Here is a 17,037-nt window from a genome sequence, read left to right on the forward strand (position 1 = left end):
GCTATCTCTGAGCATTCACAAACAACAAACTCTCTGCTAGAAGAGCATTGACAGTTCTGGCAAATTTTTTAGCTGTTAAGTAACAGCTCACACACGGCTTCAGTCATTAGAAGCTGTTTATTGGACGACAAACAATAATGGCAGTTGCATATATAATTCCTTGAACATGAGGTTGCACGTACACCCTGCAGTGTTCATGAACTGATGATGGATTGACAAAGCAGAGCAATTACCCTCCATTATGAAAATAATTTACACTCTAAGAAACACAAATTTAATAGACCATTACAGCTAAAGCACTGTTTAATATCTCTGATACAGCTTGTATTCAAAATATACAGGGATAAAATAGTATGTATAATACTTGCATGAAGCTCATGTTAAGCGCTCAAAGAACTAGTAATTAACCTGTTATTCAAGAGCTTTCATGAAAGTAACAAGAAGATCCTTTGTTATTGCCGTTAATACTCTTAATCAAAATGAAGGTCCCAAAGTACTTTACAAAACTGTATAGACAGAAGAATGCTGACATATAGCTAATTCTAGAGTAAGGGCAGGACTGAAGTCAAACGTGCACAGTTGTCACTGCAAGTATAGAGCAACAAGGAAAATTAAAACCTCAGCGAAGGACCAAAATGCCCAACATACCCTTTCTGAAGTTTTCATGGGGAAGAACTCATGCAGACTGAAGTACGTACAACAGTTCATCCATTTCAGAAAGATAAGGAGCTGAAATCCCTTAGAAATTCCCCCTCGGAAATCCCACATGCTCCTGACCACTGCTTCAAAGTGACCGTCTCAAAAATGGTTTCTGAGAACATGGGGTTTATAGTAATTTCCTTCAAAAATGACTATAAGTACGACCTTTCTTCATTCATCTGTTGAGAGGTTGTCCCAGCTAAAGTACCAAACAGAAGACTATCAGGGAAATCAACTATTTAAGGTCATTATGATCAACTCATCTTAATAACCATGTTTTCAACTCGGCAGTTAATTCACTGAGTACTATTTGCTATGCATCACTTCAGTAGAGTGCCTTTCAAGCACAATTTATAAATAGGGAAAATTTCTAATCAATATTAATCACTCACAAGTGTGGCATGACAAGTTATCAAATCAGCAGGTAATACAACAGAAGAATTGCCTCCTCCACACCAAAAAAACGCAAAACATGAACTTCAGTTAGCCTAAATGCCACCTGTACAACAATCTCTGAAGAGGTATTTGTGTGCCGACAGGCTCTACCAAACTGCCTTAGAAAAACAGATGTATTAGCTATCAAAGAGAAGAACAAGCATAAAATATTTTCTGAGAAAATCTGAGCAAGTTCCATCTTTATTCAATTACATTTGTGACCTTCTGCAATTATTTGCTCCATTAATATATAAGCACTCAAGCTTTACTACCATGAAAGTGGGAATATAGCTTTTTTTTTAGCTTGAATATTCACTAAAAGCAAATTTCAACTGTGCATTTGTCCATCAAGTGACCAGGTTAGTTAAATGTATTACTGGTTTTATTCCAGACTAAATACATTAGGAAATTAACTTCTGTAGCACTAACTTAATTTAGTCTTAATATACAATTCTAGAACTGTGTTGGTCAGTTTCGTAAGCCACTTCAATATATTTAGTAAGCATTAAAAAAAATCACTATCTTTAGAACATATAATTAGTGATAATTTATATGAAGTAGCAGCACCAGTTAATAAACTATACATGTTTCACATGGCAATCTTTGTTATCCATCTACAAATCAAGTTTTATTTCCTGTGAAAAAAATCCTAAATGCTTTAAAAAAAAATGGGAGATATCTTGAGTCAGCTCACAGAAATCTCCTGAACGCTAAAACAGACAGTACTCTGAAGAGGTTAAAATGGATACTAGAGGATTTTCTGAAGCAGCATGCTGAACTGGGCATCTCTTCAGTGAGTCGTGTGTTTCTGTGCTTCTCTGCACACATTTAGGTGAAGTACTTTGAAGCTACAAATCCAAATACGACATATATGGTTACCTAAAAGTTATGCTTGTACAAGACACCTAGAATAAAAATACTAGTGTTACAGGACTATCACTACACTCAATTTTTTCCAAATGCCAGGTCCTCTGCCTTGCCGCAGATTTTCTATGTGACTGTGCAAGTCACTGGCGTCCAAATCCAGACAGATAATTAGATTCAAAATTTCTAAAATTCAGTGGGACGTAGGCTTTTCCCAGCCTGGCTAGATCTGGACCTCAGCCTCCTGTGATTCAGTTTCTACCAGTGAAAGTAGGTTAATAAATATCGCTCTCAAACATAAGGTATCGTAATATTTAAAAAAAAAAAAAAAGATATGATGTAAAACACATGAAATTTTCATCCCTCAAAGCCATTTTCCTAATGGTGATAAATTAGTTAATGAAGCTAGAAAATTTCGGTTGATATAGAAACAGAAATGAGTTAGCTTACCAAAATAAAATACATTTTTTACATCTGTAGTTACAGGGACCATAAGGACCTTGTACAGCTAGCATGGGACTTAAGCCATAGCGTAGATGGGCAAGCTTCAAAACCACAACTTCTGGCACTGAAGTTATTAAATGTTACCAGTTTTTGTTTTTCTAGACAGAGCCCACTGTCCCAATAATTGTTGATTTGAACTACTGTTTTAAACTTCCATTACATGTCTGGTGTGGGGGTGGGTAAATGACGAAAATAAACATTTTCTAAAATAATGCAGTAAAAAAATGTTGATTTAATCGGTGACCTTTTACCAGGTTATTTTTTTTAAATGTGATAAATGTGTGTCCTGTCTGGGCAAAGCAAACTAGCTGCCCAAACTCATCTTCCTGATTTGTAACAGAGGAAAACAACAGGAAATGAATAGCCACAAAACAGTATGATTTCATGAATAAGATAATCAAAATATGGATACTTCATCAGACAGATGTCTTCTTGACAACCAGTGGTTTAGCAATTACATTGCCTCATGCAAATACTTTTCTTCATAAGCATTTTCCACTTTTAGTGGAAGATTAATTTATCTAGATTTAGACAGTGAATAGCTAACTTCTACCAACGGTTGATTAGTGTGTGTACAAAGGAAGCACTGGGTGGGGATTCACATGTCTTTGGAAAACAGTGATGTTCCAATCTCAACGGTAATTAAGCACTGAGGAACCAAACGTCAAGATTCAAATGAGCAATCTTTAAATTTATGACCAAGCTTTTCCAGATGCTAAAATTGATCCCAAACCATAGATGTTTTCTAAAATACTGACTCTTACCTACAGATTAATTGACTATGGATTTCTCCAGTTACGAAGACAAAAAGGCTCCCACTGAGGATTTGAATAACAAAAGAGAATTTGTTCTGCAGTGAGTTTTTAGTCCTGCTTTTCAATCAGTGCTAATAAGTCTGGATCTAAGTGCATTTCTAAAGCATGCATTTTAAAAGGTGATTTAGTCTGTATAAAACATTTTCAGCATATGTGAATAAGCACAAGGCTCTTCATGTTTTGTGCCTTATTTTACTCAGTAACCATGACATAAAATAAAAGCATTGAGTATACTGCAATGCTGCACTCAGGTTAAAAAAAAACTCAAAACACCTGGGCCAGGGTCACCACTGCATTATGCCAGAGTGACTCCAATTAAAATTAATGGAATGTTACCAGAATAAAATGGACTGTAACAAAGTAACCAGCCATGCCCATTACCTCTTACTGAAACTGAGCATGCAGACATGAGTTATTTATTAAAGTGTAATTATATGGTTTAGTAGTATGGCGAGTCTTTTGTCTTCACTCATCGTTCAGGAAATACATATATAATACACAAATACTTCCACCTTGGTGACATAACAGTATAGCAATAAGCAAAGATAGCCAAAGAATGGACACTTGAAGGAGTCAAAGTGGTCTTTTGTATCCACCAAACCTGTGGATAAAAAAAAAAAAAAAAGACACTGTTAAGGCCTCCTTGGACAATTCTATTTCGATCAGGAAAGAAGAGATGAAAAATTACTCTCAGTGGGAAAATGAAGGACAAACACAATCGCAATATTAAAACTAGGTTGATAAAGATCTCCCTGCCTTTGTCCTATCAGCTTTGTTTTATGTCTCAGAAAAACGGGCACATACCACATAATAAATTTCAGAACCACATAGAGAAAAATTCAGAGTGCAGCCTGAAGGTAGCTTTGTTCTATTATCAAGAGTTGCAAAATCACCCTTTATCATTATTGGCACACATATATAACCTCCCCTCCAAATATTAATAACTTCAGTCTTTTCAGACCTCTGTAGTGCAGGCACAATTAATCCCTGTTTAACAAGATGGGGAAACTTGCTAATGGGAAACAGGACTGGAAACTGCAGTATGGAAGACAAACAGAAGAAAACAAAGCTGTTCTTTAAAGGCCAGGCACACATCAACGTTGGGATGAAATTTAGCAGTATCAGCGTGAAGGTTTAACTTATATCAAACTCATTTTCACAATGGTGATGACCTTCATTATTAACAGAAGTGGTCCAAACCCAAAATATAACTTTCACAGAAACAATAGGGCTGTACACTTATTGAAGAGATGCTGAGCTCCAAACTTACCTATTTTCCCCACACACACTGTGCCAGACAAAAATCTCCAGATTATGGGCTACGGTGTCCCCAAAAATAAGAGCTCCCAAAGTAAAGGTAATCTTGCTACTAGTAAAAAGTCCATTTTTACACAACAATGATATTCGTAAAAAGATTAAGCCAAAGCATATATTCATTGTCTTTTAATTTCCATTGCAGAGTTAACAGTTCAAACAACACATTAGCATTCCAGCAGCCTGTCTGGTCCCTATTTATGTCCACCTGCCATTCAATTAATAACTCATTAAGTTGCACACCTCCAACACACCTAACCTCTGGTCCCAACATTAACCTTACATTACCAGTGTCGGCCAATGAGCCCAGTTAGCAATATCCTGTGGAAGACAAGACAGCAAAGAAGTCACATTGGTGTTCTGTACCCAGCAGCTTGTACAAACGTGTGGAAACTACAGCAAGGTCCCGTTCTACCAGCAACAGCATCTCTGGTTCACAGCCATTCCTGCAATTCTGTAATTTCAATCAATATTTAAAAAACAACAGGTTACGAGTTCTTAAACGTGTTCAAGTCAGAGTACCTACTCACTTACCACAAATTTACTTAAAAATAAAAATCACTATGAAGAAGCTTAGTAAATACACAATAGTGAAAGAAATTTTCCTTGCAACGGAAAAAGAAACCGAGACCTGACACTTCTGGCAGCCTTCACTTTCCATTGCATTCGAGCAACTGGTGACCTCCCACTACTTTAATATCACAACTCTAAGCACACATATTATCAGAATGAATACAGGCAAACATGACAGCATCTGGTGTCACGTCCTGCATCTCCTGCCCCTTGCCGAGACCCCGAGCAGTGCTATCTGCACAGCCTCCCCAGTACTGGAAGCAGGGCGGTGGCAGGCGTTGCTCTCCTCCCAGAATGATGCTGCAGCAGAGCAGAACCACTGAGTGCAAGTTCAGCAAGGGTCTCACTTTTATGGCTGTTGGTTCAATTCATTGCAAACACATTCTTATTCACCTTAAAAAATATTAAGTAATACCAAAAAAAAAGTACTTAACAAAACCGTGTAAGTAAAGCAGACTGCAAAATGTACCATGCTTAAACACACTGATTCAATGTTTTATTTAAGGTACTACAATGAGTCCTCAATATCCGTGTGTTTGAAAAGTGTGGTCCTTTTTAATGCTTGTCTTTGCATTAGCATTTCATTTTCTTTTTCTGTTCAATTGATACCACCTACACTTTCCAAGAACCTACAAAGTGGGAGAGGATTGCAAATAAATATAAAAACACAATTAGCACTAAAATGCTTTGGCAGTCAGGTACTAAAAAAATGTATTCAGAAGATGAGTACTAGGACTGTAAAGTGCTAAACAAAATTATGGCTCAAGCTTCTCCAGGAAATATAAAATAGACTGGACTTTAATTCACATTAAAATAAGGCTCATTGTTGGAATGAGAAATAAAATCCCCCACCTCTTTCCTCTTGTCAACTTGAAAATCAAGGACAACATCAACGGTTTCAGCAAAGGAAAGCAAAAGCTAGTTAAGGAAAGTGATGCAGAAGAATGCCACCAAAACATCTCCAAAACCTAAACCAAAACAAGCCTGTCCACCCCAACCACAAAAACAGTGGGAAGAAATCCTATAGCACATAATTTTTCTCTAAAACAATTCATCATTCTCTCTTAACCTGAATATTTTTTCTTCTCTGTTCCTAGACGTAAAATGAGTTTCCTTTGTAAATATCTTCTTCTCAGCAGAACCAGAGATTACTCCTCAGTTCTGTACCTCATAATTAGAATGGGACGCAAGAGATCTTCGTGCTAAAACTGAAGGAGCACTATGGAGAAATGTGACTAAGCTATTAACTCATTATCGTGCTGAGCAGCACACAGCCACTCCTTTTGTTTGGCATTAACTTAGGGACCTCTAGCATGAGGTTACTTTGTTTGGTATACATGTATATTCACAGAATCACAGAATCATTAAGGTTGGAAAAGACCTGGAAGATCAAGTCCAACCATCAGCCAACCCCACCATGCCCACTAACCCATGTCCTGCAGTGCCACGTCCACACGTTCCTTGAACACCTCCAGTGATGGTGACTCCACCACCTCCCTGGGCAGCCTCTTCCAATTGACTACAGTAAGTTCAAGCTCCTACAAACAGTTGTTCCAACACTAAAGCTGGAGCTATTTGGCACTTTTCATCGACAGATGAAGGAGTATGTGTTCCTGTAAAGCCTCTTTGAACTCTACAAGCATGTGGTTAGGAACTTGGTACTGTCATCTCAGAACAGGTGGCTGGAACATTAAGAACAGAGAAACCAATTATATGATCAACAGGACATTCTGTTAAGCTATCTAGCAACCTGCTGTGTTTTTGCACATCAGTACACAATATACTCTCCACTCCAAGAAATGAGGTTGCATGAGCACTAGAAAGCGAGGGTGAAAGCTGCTTGAGTACAGAGGCTTTTAAAACAGCCTCTGTCATTCTCAAAGACTGCCAAATACTAAAATACAATCAGAGAGAGCACAAAGTATTTGTAGGTATCAAATGTTCTGCAAAGTAGCTGCACCAGCTTTTGTGTTCAGGCAATCTCCTCCTGGTTGTGTTAAATGTGGCTGAAAACATGTAGCAATAGAAGGAAATACAACAGTGAAGCCTAAAAATGCTGCACAAAACCAAACAGAAAGACAGAAGTGAATATTAAGTTCTATTTAATTCAGTTTGGTAAATCCCAGGGATGAAGCAAGTATAAAACAAAACATCAGAGCGACTTTGGGATTTAATATTTGTTTTCATTTTTTCCCGACCATATTTATACTGATATCACTGCTTATAATGCATAGATTACTTTCCACACCTGATCACAGAGAAAAATACTCAGAATGTGAATTTAGGAGAGGTAATTACCTGTTTTGCCCACATTTTTATTTAATAATTCAGGCATTTGAGTCGATCTTGCACTTTTTCAGAATAAAAACCTGCTGCTCTTAAGAATAAGAAGGGGCATGCATCTTCTTTGTTATACAGGCAAAGTTAGTTCTAATTCATAATCATAATCACAGAGCTGATCCCAACGCTGATACAGCAGGAGCGTGTGAGTTGAGCTTTAATTTAGAGATTGAACAAGACTGCCCCTTCCCAGTCATAGGCAGTCAGGGAAAAAAGTCCATCGTTCATGGAAGCTGAGAAAGCCAGCCTTTTAAGGATGCAACATTCAGAAGCGTTCGAGTATTAGAGATTAAATCAAACACTGTGCAAAGTGACAGAAGCAGAGAGGATTATCACCCTCTCTGTAGTGTACAGAAGGAAGCAGTTAGGGGCTACAGCTGATCTATTTTTTTTAAAACCGCTGAGTAATTCCTACTACTGCTGATACAGCAGAAAATAACCAATTTTAGTTTAAACATAATGAAATTCTTATTTGTAAGTTAACAAATCTTAACCAAAGACAAGCGATAGGTGCATGTTTTATAATGCACCAAACTGTCCTTAAAATTTAACTATTATTTTGCCTGAAAAAACAAAGAAAATTTTACAAACATCACACCTTCTGTTTTAATGATGGTGCTAATGAGTTTACTTTGTGCTTCATTGATGTGACAAAGCATGTGCAAGGTCTGTAATTTCAGACTGCTGGTTTGGAAGGCAAAGTTAATCTTCTTTAAAAATAAAGAACAATGGTTTCTCTTGACTACTTAAGTATTTGTGTCTCAGCATTCCACAAGTCTGTTAGGATCCCTTATGAAAAAGCTTAATAATATGTTTTGATAAATTTTGACTTTTCACTACCAAGATAATACTCTTTTAAACAGAATATGACCAGAGTATACAGAAGCAGGTCTTCTTTCAGCATGAGGAGAGGGCAAAGACCCACTGTTCTAAATGAAGATTTCTGAATTCCTAGAAAACAAAATTTAAGAACACTATCACAAAATGACATAGTAAAAAAAAAAAAAAGGGCAAAGAACTGTATTGTTCTTTTATTTGGAATATCTAAGCCTAGGATTTCTCGAACATTGCTTGAGATTCCTCAAGGAAACTGCAGAAGAACTCAAAAATGAGTTCCCTAGCTAGTTTATACAGCTACTTAGCTGCTGCCAGCGTTTAAAGATAGTTAATTATTTATACTAACGAGGAAATAATTTAAATCATTAATTGCAGCAGTTTCATGCTCCTCCTTCCTAAAAAACACTGAGAAGCTGTGCCTCGTCTGAGGAAAAAAAAACAAAAACCAACCACAAAACAGAAGAAAAATTTAAAAGATGACTGAAAGTGCTTATGGTATAAAAACAGATGAACATGGGACCACCTTATTTTTACTTTAGAATTTTTGATTAGTGAAAATTGAGAAGTCACTTCACTCTGATTCAGAAAGCAATCCAGCATCTCCTGCAGATCCAGAATTTCAGTTATTTCTACTAGATAGCATTCTCTTCATTCTATAATTAACTATCTAATGCCAAACAAGATCCAGGTTTCCAATTCAATACCCATCATGATTACAATTTTCAAATTCTGTTGTAAAACACCTGAGACACCTCAAAGGTGAACAAACAAACAAAATCTTTCCAATGCAGCAGTCCAGAACAAATCCACATGCTGTGCCCCTTGCATTTTAAAAAAAAAAAAAACAACCCATAGAAAAAACCAAAACCACACAGATGCAATCTAATCAAATAATGTTGGTTTTTTTGTTTTCCTCCTTCCAGTACAGTGCACAGTTCTGGTTCCTACCACTTGAGCGGGCTTTGCCCTCGTGATTGTTCCGTCTTCACGTAAGTGTCATAGAGTTCCCTCAAATGCAACAACAGTTCCTCTAGGTTGTCTCCCGTCAATGCAGACAATGCAATGACCCGATCGTCTATCTGTTCTCTAAGGAGTGGCAGACTGATCCTGGACTGAGCAAGGTCAATCTTATTCCCAATGACAACACAAGGCCTCTCGGACAATCCTTTTTTATATTGTTCCAGTTCATATTTTAAGTCTTGCAGCTGAATCCATGGCTGAGACACAGAGAGATCCACCACATATAAGAGAAAGTGGCAGCGTTCAATATGCCTTAGGAAGGCCATTCCGAGGCCCCTGTTTTGATGAGCACCTTTTATTAGGCCAGGAATGTCAGCAACTACAATAAGAGAAATTTCACAGTGAATCAAACATATCCAACAAAAAAAAACCCCAAAACACAACACAGGCTTCTACTGGCCAGCGCAAGTACTTTTAGAATTACATCTCAATGCATTAACATTAAAGCATACCTCATGTTAAGTTTGGCTGCTATTATCTTTTAAAACCCCTAAATGTAGATTATTCCAGTAGAGGCAGAATACAGACTGCTAGTTTGATACCAGGGGCACATATAAGTGAATGTGAAATGGGCTTTCAGTATTGTTTTGTTTGAAGTTCTTTAGAACTAGCAAGAATTCTACAGGACTGCTAACTTACTTCTGCAGCATTTCAAAGAATAATGCAGGTGACACAAATTGCTATCAAGGTACACACAACGTACTACAACTCTTACCTGCTACTTGTTCATAGTCTTGATAGCGGACAATGCCAACGTGGGGATTTAGGGTTGTGAATGGGTAGGCAGCCACTGCTGGCTTTGCGCTGGAGATTGCTCTCAAAAGTGATGATTTGCCAGCATTAGGAAAGCCCACCTGGAATACAAATGCTTTTTAAAGCCCCAGTTCCAGGTTAATCCCGATAAAAAAAACCCAAACTGTAAGCTTTTGCTCATGTGGCAAGCATGAATGTAACAACATTAATTTTGTGTACTTAGTTCTGAAAAGCATCCCGGTTTCCCTTTTTTGTTTCTCCTAAATCCTATTTATATGCGTATTTTCTTATAAACATTAAACAGATCAAATGTAAAAGGGTCCCCTTAACTTTTTTTGGGCCATCTCAAGTATTTACTTTGTTCAGAGCCAAAAGGATATATACCATAACATCTCTTTTACCCTGGAATAATGTTATGACACTTTGCCCTGCACTTCCCATTTTATCTGTGTTTCCTAACTCTTGATTTATTATTTTCTAAAATAATTCAGAATTGGCTTTGTCCCTGACTCAGTTAACGTAGTTTGGCCTATAGGTAACCAGAACGTCTGCAAGTTTGGCATTTTCATAGTCTCGTCATCAAAGAATTAAATTAAAACTTGGCCTTCAGGGGAGAAGGCAAGAATTTAAACAAACCTATCCCAGAAATGAAGTTACTCTGGGATATCCTATAGTTGACATACCATAGCTACACAGACGGTCAATAATCCCCAGATCAAAGTAGATCAAATCCTAAATTCTCCTATTTGCTGATGTCACACACTCTGAATTCTTGAGGAAGTGAAGTACAGGACAGATTCATCTCAGATTTCCAGATTAGGGCCAAAAATGTAAGAAGTGGACCAGAGTGTCCAGCTGGTCAGAGAATTAAGTGTATTGATCCACCAATGCCAACTCTTCTCTTAGTCTCTAAATAAATTCTGCTAGACCAGACAGTTATTCTGCAGTTGTTGAACTACAGCAAGAACTCTTTGCAGCAAAGCATGATTTGAACAGCTTTACCAGCTGGTGTTAAAACATTTCCATACTTAAAAATGAAAACTACTTAAGCCCTAAATTGACTTAGCATTCATGTCTAAATAGTATTTTGATTTCAGAGGACACTAAACCTGGAACTAACACAGTGTTATGTTTAATATCTGTAAAAAGAGAAATATAGGGATGAAATAGAGGGTGATTTGAACTTTTATCAGTTTTGTTTTTTTTAAAAACCATGAAAACAGAAATTAATTTAGAAGAACTCTCCATACTGTACTGTTCATCTGCAGAACCGGCAGACAAAGCCTGCTGTACATCATCAGTGAGTCTGTTAATCACTGATGAATCTTGCACATTGCTTTTCTATATATAGTGTTGACTCCAGCGAAAGCAGGGTGACATCAAGTAGCAAGAGAGTGACAGCTCTGCAAATCACTTTGGACACCCTTCTACCAAGTAACAGCAAGAAAGCATTGAGTTCCATCTCTAAACAAGTATGGCAAAAGGCTAACAAAAATGTTATCAAACATTATTTCTTCAGTCAGTCAAGTGTCATCCTACAACGATAAGGAAGTTGAAGAACCACAGCGACACTCACCAATCCTGCATGAGCTGTTGTCTTGAGTTCCAGATGGAGGACCCTTTCCTGACCTGGCTCTCCTGGCGTAAATAATGTTGGAGCTCGGTTTTCATTGGAAAGAAAAAAGCGATTACCTTTCCCTCCAGCCCCTCCATAAGCTGCAACATACTCTTCACCATGTTGAGTGAGGTCAGCCACAACTTTCCCATCCTCCTTAACCAATGTACCTACAGGGACCTTAAAGCGAAGAGAGATGCAAGCATTACAGTGAAGCTCAAAGTCTGCAGCAGAGCTGTCTTCAGCAGATCCTTTACCAGCTGATTTAGGATTTGTTGAAAATCACTCCTCCATATTCTCAAGCTGAGGAATCCAAAAAGAGAAGCGTACTTCATGATGCTTGCTTTCTGGACCCAAACAGCACTGTCAGACATTTGCACTTCATAAAAACGTTAACAGTAGCATATGCCTCTTTCTCTCTTTTATGCAAAGAAGCCTAAGCACAATAGTGAGCTAAGAAACATATTGTAGGTGTACACCAAAAGAGGCATGTTGAAGAACAAAAAAAGTACGAAAGAAAAGAGTCTGTTCCTATTTAAGAAGTTTGTGTTCTGATTGCTCTAGGTGCATGACCCCTAGAAGTAAAGCAAATCAGAACCATATTGGTTTTGGCCAGATATACCTTCCAAAGAAGTCTGATTTTTATAAACAATTTAAAGCAGCTTGATCTGCCTGCATGCCACCCAGTCCTGTCTCAGCAGAGACAGCACACAAGGCTCCCTGAAAAAACGCACATGAGATTTTCTCACAATAAGGTCATCCAGCTTGAAAATCAGCAATGTTAATACAAAGCTAACACACTAGCATGCAACCTTAATTTACTTACTTTAACATACAGGTATGCACCGTTAGCTCCATAACAGTTTTTGCTTCCTCCTCTCTCTCCATGAAAACCCTGATAGAATGGGAGGACCGAAGAAAGTGATTTCATTTGACGGTCAGCTGTAAAGCAAAATACGCATATTTTAAACACATTGTTTTACTAGAACAGGCACAGAAGAGCAACCTCTTGACTGTTCTTTCCCTTTCTGAATACTGCATGAATGCATATCCTATTTACTGTCTCAACAATAACGTATCAGTGAAGACTAAGATTAATGTAAGTTGTGACGAAGTTTAACAGTCTTTACTTACCTGCTTAGGTTTATTAACTGTGCATTTTATTATGTGGTCATTCCAAAATCAACCATTACAAAATACTCTGGAAAATTCATTTGCTAGATTAGCAGATTTTGCAGCAGGGTGGTAGCAGAAGCAGCTTTATCCATCCTAAGAGTAAAATTACTCTTAAGAGTGGCACCAGCCACTAAAACGTCTGCAAAATATCTCGATTTTCAAAATGCTTTCTAAGGCTGTCTGTGTCATTTATGTCCCTGTTACCACAGCTCATGACAAAGCTTAAAAAACAAAGGCATCTTATACAGAAATAACCATTTTAACATTTTTGACAGTTACATTTACCAGCTCCCACCATACAAACAGTGTGTTTCTGGGCTGTTTTTTCAGGAGGTGGGGGGATGGTGGTGTTAAGCAATAAGACAACATGAAAAAACACAGATTTAGTGAGTTTTACCTTTCAAAATGACATGACCGCCATCACCTCCATTTCCACCATCAGGACCTCCAAATATTTTTCTGGGTTCACTATAAAAAGAATGACCTCCTCCTCCTCCTTGTCCTCCAACCACACGCACCTTCCGGTGATCCACGAAATAGCGTGTCTGTAACAAGGATGGGTTTTGTACCCTTTAAGTACAGTTTATCAGTGTCATCTTCCAAAAAGTTGATTGTTCTGCAAAACGTAGTAATATGCAGATCTGCTATTTTTAGTTATGATGAGTTCCATTCAACAGTAAAAAAAAAAAATCAGAACTCTGCTGCCATTCACAGATCAATTAAATACAGCATACTAAGTATAATAACAAAGAAAAATAATCTCATTTTTCAAGTATTTTTAAGAATACCCTTAAAAGTACATGCCCGCGGCTATGTTGATATAACCTAATGCAGCAGTTCAGATACCAAAAGTACAAAATTCATGTTAAGGGAACTAATAACAGGAAAAGTATCTTTTTAATACAGTTATATAATGCTGACAAGTAGCTCAAGAGAGCTACCACACTATAAAACAAAATCACCCAGTAATTGTGTCCCTACTCATGAAAACAAAAATTTAAAAAACTGTATACATAAACTTTTTACTCTTTAAATGGAACTGAAATTTGCAAAAAGGACATAGTGCATGTGTGGGAGGGATATTCTCACACTGATTCACTGCTTTCCAAACCAGGTGATGAAATTAAGGCAAACTTCAATCTAACAATCAAGAAAAGTATTTCAGATATAGAAAGTATTTACAAACAGAATAAGCAGAGGAAATCTCAATATAAGCCACAACCAGTTGCTCAGGGGATAAAAAAAAGATATAGTGTAAAAAGAATCACAGATCTTGTCCCTATTTCTGACATGAACTTAATATTTGACTTCTGGCAAACTAATTATGCTGCACTATGTTTCAGCTTTTCTGTCAGCAAACTGGGTAAGTATCATCAAACCTATCTCCAGGAAGTGGGCTAAAATCCCCAAGGGAAAGTATTAGAGAAGTACATTCATACAGGTAGGTGAAATTGTTTATGTGTCAGAATGAAAAGAGAAAGCATGACCTTGATTGTGGTACATTCAAATTCTGTCAGTTACTAAGGGACTTCATAATGAGAATGAGCAATAAGAGCCACTTTAATTAAATAGCCCAAACAGTATGCGAGGGAGAAAAAGTCTTAGCAGTATTATGATACCAAGATAAGCAACTGAAAAAAACCCCTAACTCTTAATAATTAAAGTGATACTATCATCACTGATTTCTTAAAAAGCCTCTTTGAGGAAAGTATTTGGCACCACCACACGGTGAGACAGGAAACTATTGCTTTAAATGGGGAGTGATTTACTGATTAATAACAGAAAAAGAATATGAAGAAAACATTCTGTGACCCTCCAGTTTCTCTGACATAAAATGCTGTCTGTTTGGCAACTAACTACTATGCAAGACTATAAAAACGGTGAGAAAAAAAAAACAGTATTTCAGCTTTAAAGCTACGTAGGACTTTCTGCTTTCTCGACCTATGCAGGCTTTCAGCCCAAGAGGTGCTGCGGCTGAAGGCACGCTTACCGCTACCGCAACCCCTCTGAACACCCATAATGTCACAGAATCACAGAATCACTAAGGTTGGAAAAGACCTGTAAGATCATCAAGTCCAACCACCAAATCACATGGCAGACTTGCTTCCTCACTATTCACAAAGTTAGTCAGATTTTAGAAACATGGTCCCTCACATCAAGAGCATGTATTTGATCCCTGTGAGGAGAAAATGGCAAGGAACAGGTAAGCTCCGTTTTCTGACGCGTGCCTGGGAGGTGACGGCCCAGCAAGGTAACTGCACTGCACACTAACAGCTGATTTACTCTAGAACTTACCAATTTCCTTTCCGAAATGACTCTTTTTTGCCTCAGTCGCCTGTTCTTTGAACACCTCGCGCAGGTTGTGGACAAAGTCCGCTGCCGGCCCCCCGCCGGCAGCAGCACCGGGCTGAGGAGGAGGGCCGGCCCCCGTGGAGGCCGGCCGCCCAGCAAGGCCCAGCACCGCGGCAGCATGGCGCCGGCAGCCCCCGGGACAGCCCGGCCGCCCAGCACGGCCCAGCACCGCGGCAGCATGGCGCCGGCAGCCCCCGGGACAGCCCGACAGGGGCGCAGCCGCGGCCCGCCCCGCCGCTGGGAACCCGCCCCGCCCAACGGCCGCCCGCGCGCCAGTCCCGCCCCCGGCCTCTCCCCGCCGCGCGCATGCGCGGCTGCGTGTCTGTGGAGAAAGCGCGGGAAGGTGCGTTCCGCGGCCCCTGGCAGCTTCTCTGCCGCCTCCCCTCAGGCGGCGGCTTCCCTTCACGCACCGGTGTCCCGCCCGCCGTGCCTGACAGCGGCCGCTCCAGGGAGAGCGTCGAGTCTGGGCACCGGGCTGTGCACAAAGACCCCGGGTACTTGTGTCCCAGCCTAGAATCTCCCAGACAGAGCTCGCTCCCATGAGGGTTAAGTTAGTCCGCGAAAGAGCGGCCCCGCGCATCCCGGGGCTGAGCGGTGCGGAAAGGTGGCGAGAAGCCTGGGAGGCCCCGTTTTGGGATCCCTTCCCCTCAGGGGCGCGCTGTGTCCTGCCCTCTTCGGTCTTAACGGCGCTAGAAGTCGCTGTCCCCGCAGCGAGCCCGGAGTGGGCTGCGGCAGCTAAAATAACGCGTGTGCAGGTGCCGCCCGTGGGGCTTCCTGAGTGACCGGCGGGCGTCTCGGCCCCTTGAGGAGCCCGCCTGGCCCTCGAGGAGCCCGCCCGCCCCTTCAGGAGCCCGCCTGGCCCTCGAGGAGCCCCCCCGCCCCTTCAGGAGCCCGCCTGGCCCTCGAGGAGCCCCCCCGCGCCAGCAGTCAGCGAGCCACAGGCCCCCTCCGCGCTACCCGTGAGGTGAGCTGTTAATTACGTACGTCCACCGCACACACAGAGCGTTTGATCTTTGCATATCAAATAACCTGAAAGCTGGGATAAGTTTTCGTCATATATAATTATCTATGAAGTGTATCGGAGAAGGTGCAACTCAAAAGTATCCCTTTATCCGTTGTTTCCATTCAAAGGCCTGTGTCATAAGAAAAGTACCACCAACTTCATTTTCAGATAGTTTTTAACCTAAACAATTTTCAAGCATTCTGTATTACAAAACAGAAAATGATACAATTAATGGAAGAAGTCAAAATGCTGGCATCACTTTGTTTCCACATTAATACATAAAAATGGACAACACATTAAATAAACATTTTGTTATTAACAATTAGAAATATTAACACCAAAAATCATGTATAAATTAGGAAATAAATGTACAAACTATTTCCAAAGTGCTCTTTCAAATACATTATATACACAACATTCAAGAAGTTCTTAATGTAAGACATTTCAGATTGATGTAATGTTGCTGTTTCATTTTAAGTGTTGTTCATATTCTCTCAGAAGTATTTCAGCACTTTCAAAAACCACATAAAAGGCATATTTCCAAGCTGGCGAAGAGCAATATTGCATTCTTCTGGCTACCTGTAATATTAATATACTGTAAAGAAAACAATCTTACTTCCTTTCTGTTCCTTGCTATTTGAGAGTACTTATTTGTATGAAAACACCAGCCGGAAAGATGAGAGAAATAAGGACTGACTAAAAAAAAGTCTTCTATTTTATCAGTAACTAAAATTATT

At 39.4% G+C, this 17,037-nt stretch overlaps 1 protein-coding gene across 1 annotated transcript; it reads right to left on the reverse strand.

Moving 5' to 3' along the window:
• Window positions 1-8,646: 8,646 nt before the first annotated feature.
• MTG2 (mitochondrial ribosome associated GTPase 2) lies at window positions 8,647-15,477 on the reverse strand. The gene is made up of 6 exons (XM_009811242.2): window positions 15,241-15,477; window positions 13,343-13,490; window positions 12,596-12,711; window positions 11,731-11,949; window positions 10,117-10,255; window positions 8,647-9,720 (listed from the first exon to the last, which is right to left on the reverse strand). The coding sequence occupies exons 1-6, from the start codon at window positions 15,475-15,477 to the stop codon at window positions 9,326-9,328; spliced, it is 1,254 nt and encodes a 417-aa protein (XP_009809544.2). The 3' UTR covers window positions 8,647-9,325.
• Window positions 15,478-17,037: the final 1,560 nt, after the last annotated feature.

Source organism: Gavia stellata, chromosome 20, assembly GCF_030936135.1.
Source record: "Gavia stellata isolate bGavSte3 chromosome 20, bGavSte3.hap2, whole genome shotgun sequence".
NCBI lineage: Eukaryota > Metazoa > Chordata > Aves > Gaviiformes > Gaviidae > Gavia > Gavia stellata.

Coding starts and splice junctions, on each gene's coding strand:
- MTG2 (XM_009811242.2), bottom strand. CDS start 15,477: ATGCTGCCGCGGTGCTGGGCCGTGCTGGGCGGCCGGGCTGTCCCGGGG. Junction 13,491..15,240: donor TCATTTCGGAAAGGAAATTG/GTAAGTTCTAGA, acceptor TCCTTGTTACAG/ACACGCTATTTCGTGGATCA. Junction 10,256..11,730: donor CAACAGCTCATGCAGGATTG/GTGAGTGTCGCT, acceptor TTTGTATTCCAG/GTGGGCTTTCCTAATGCTGG.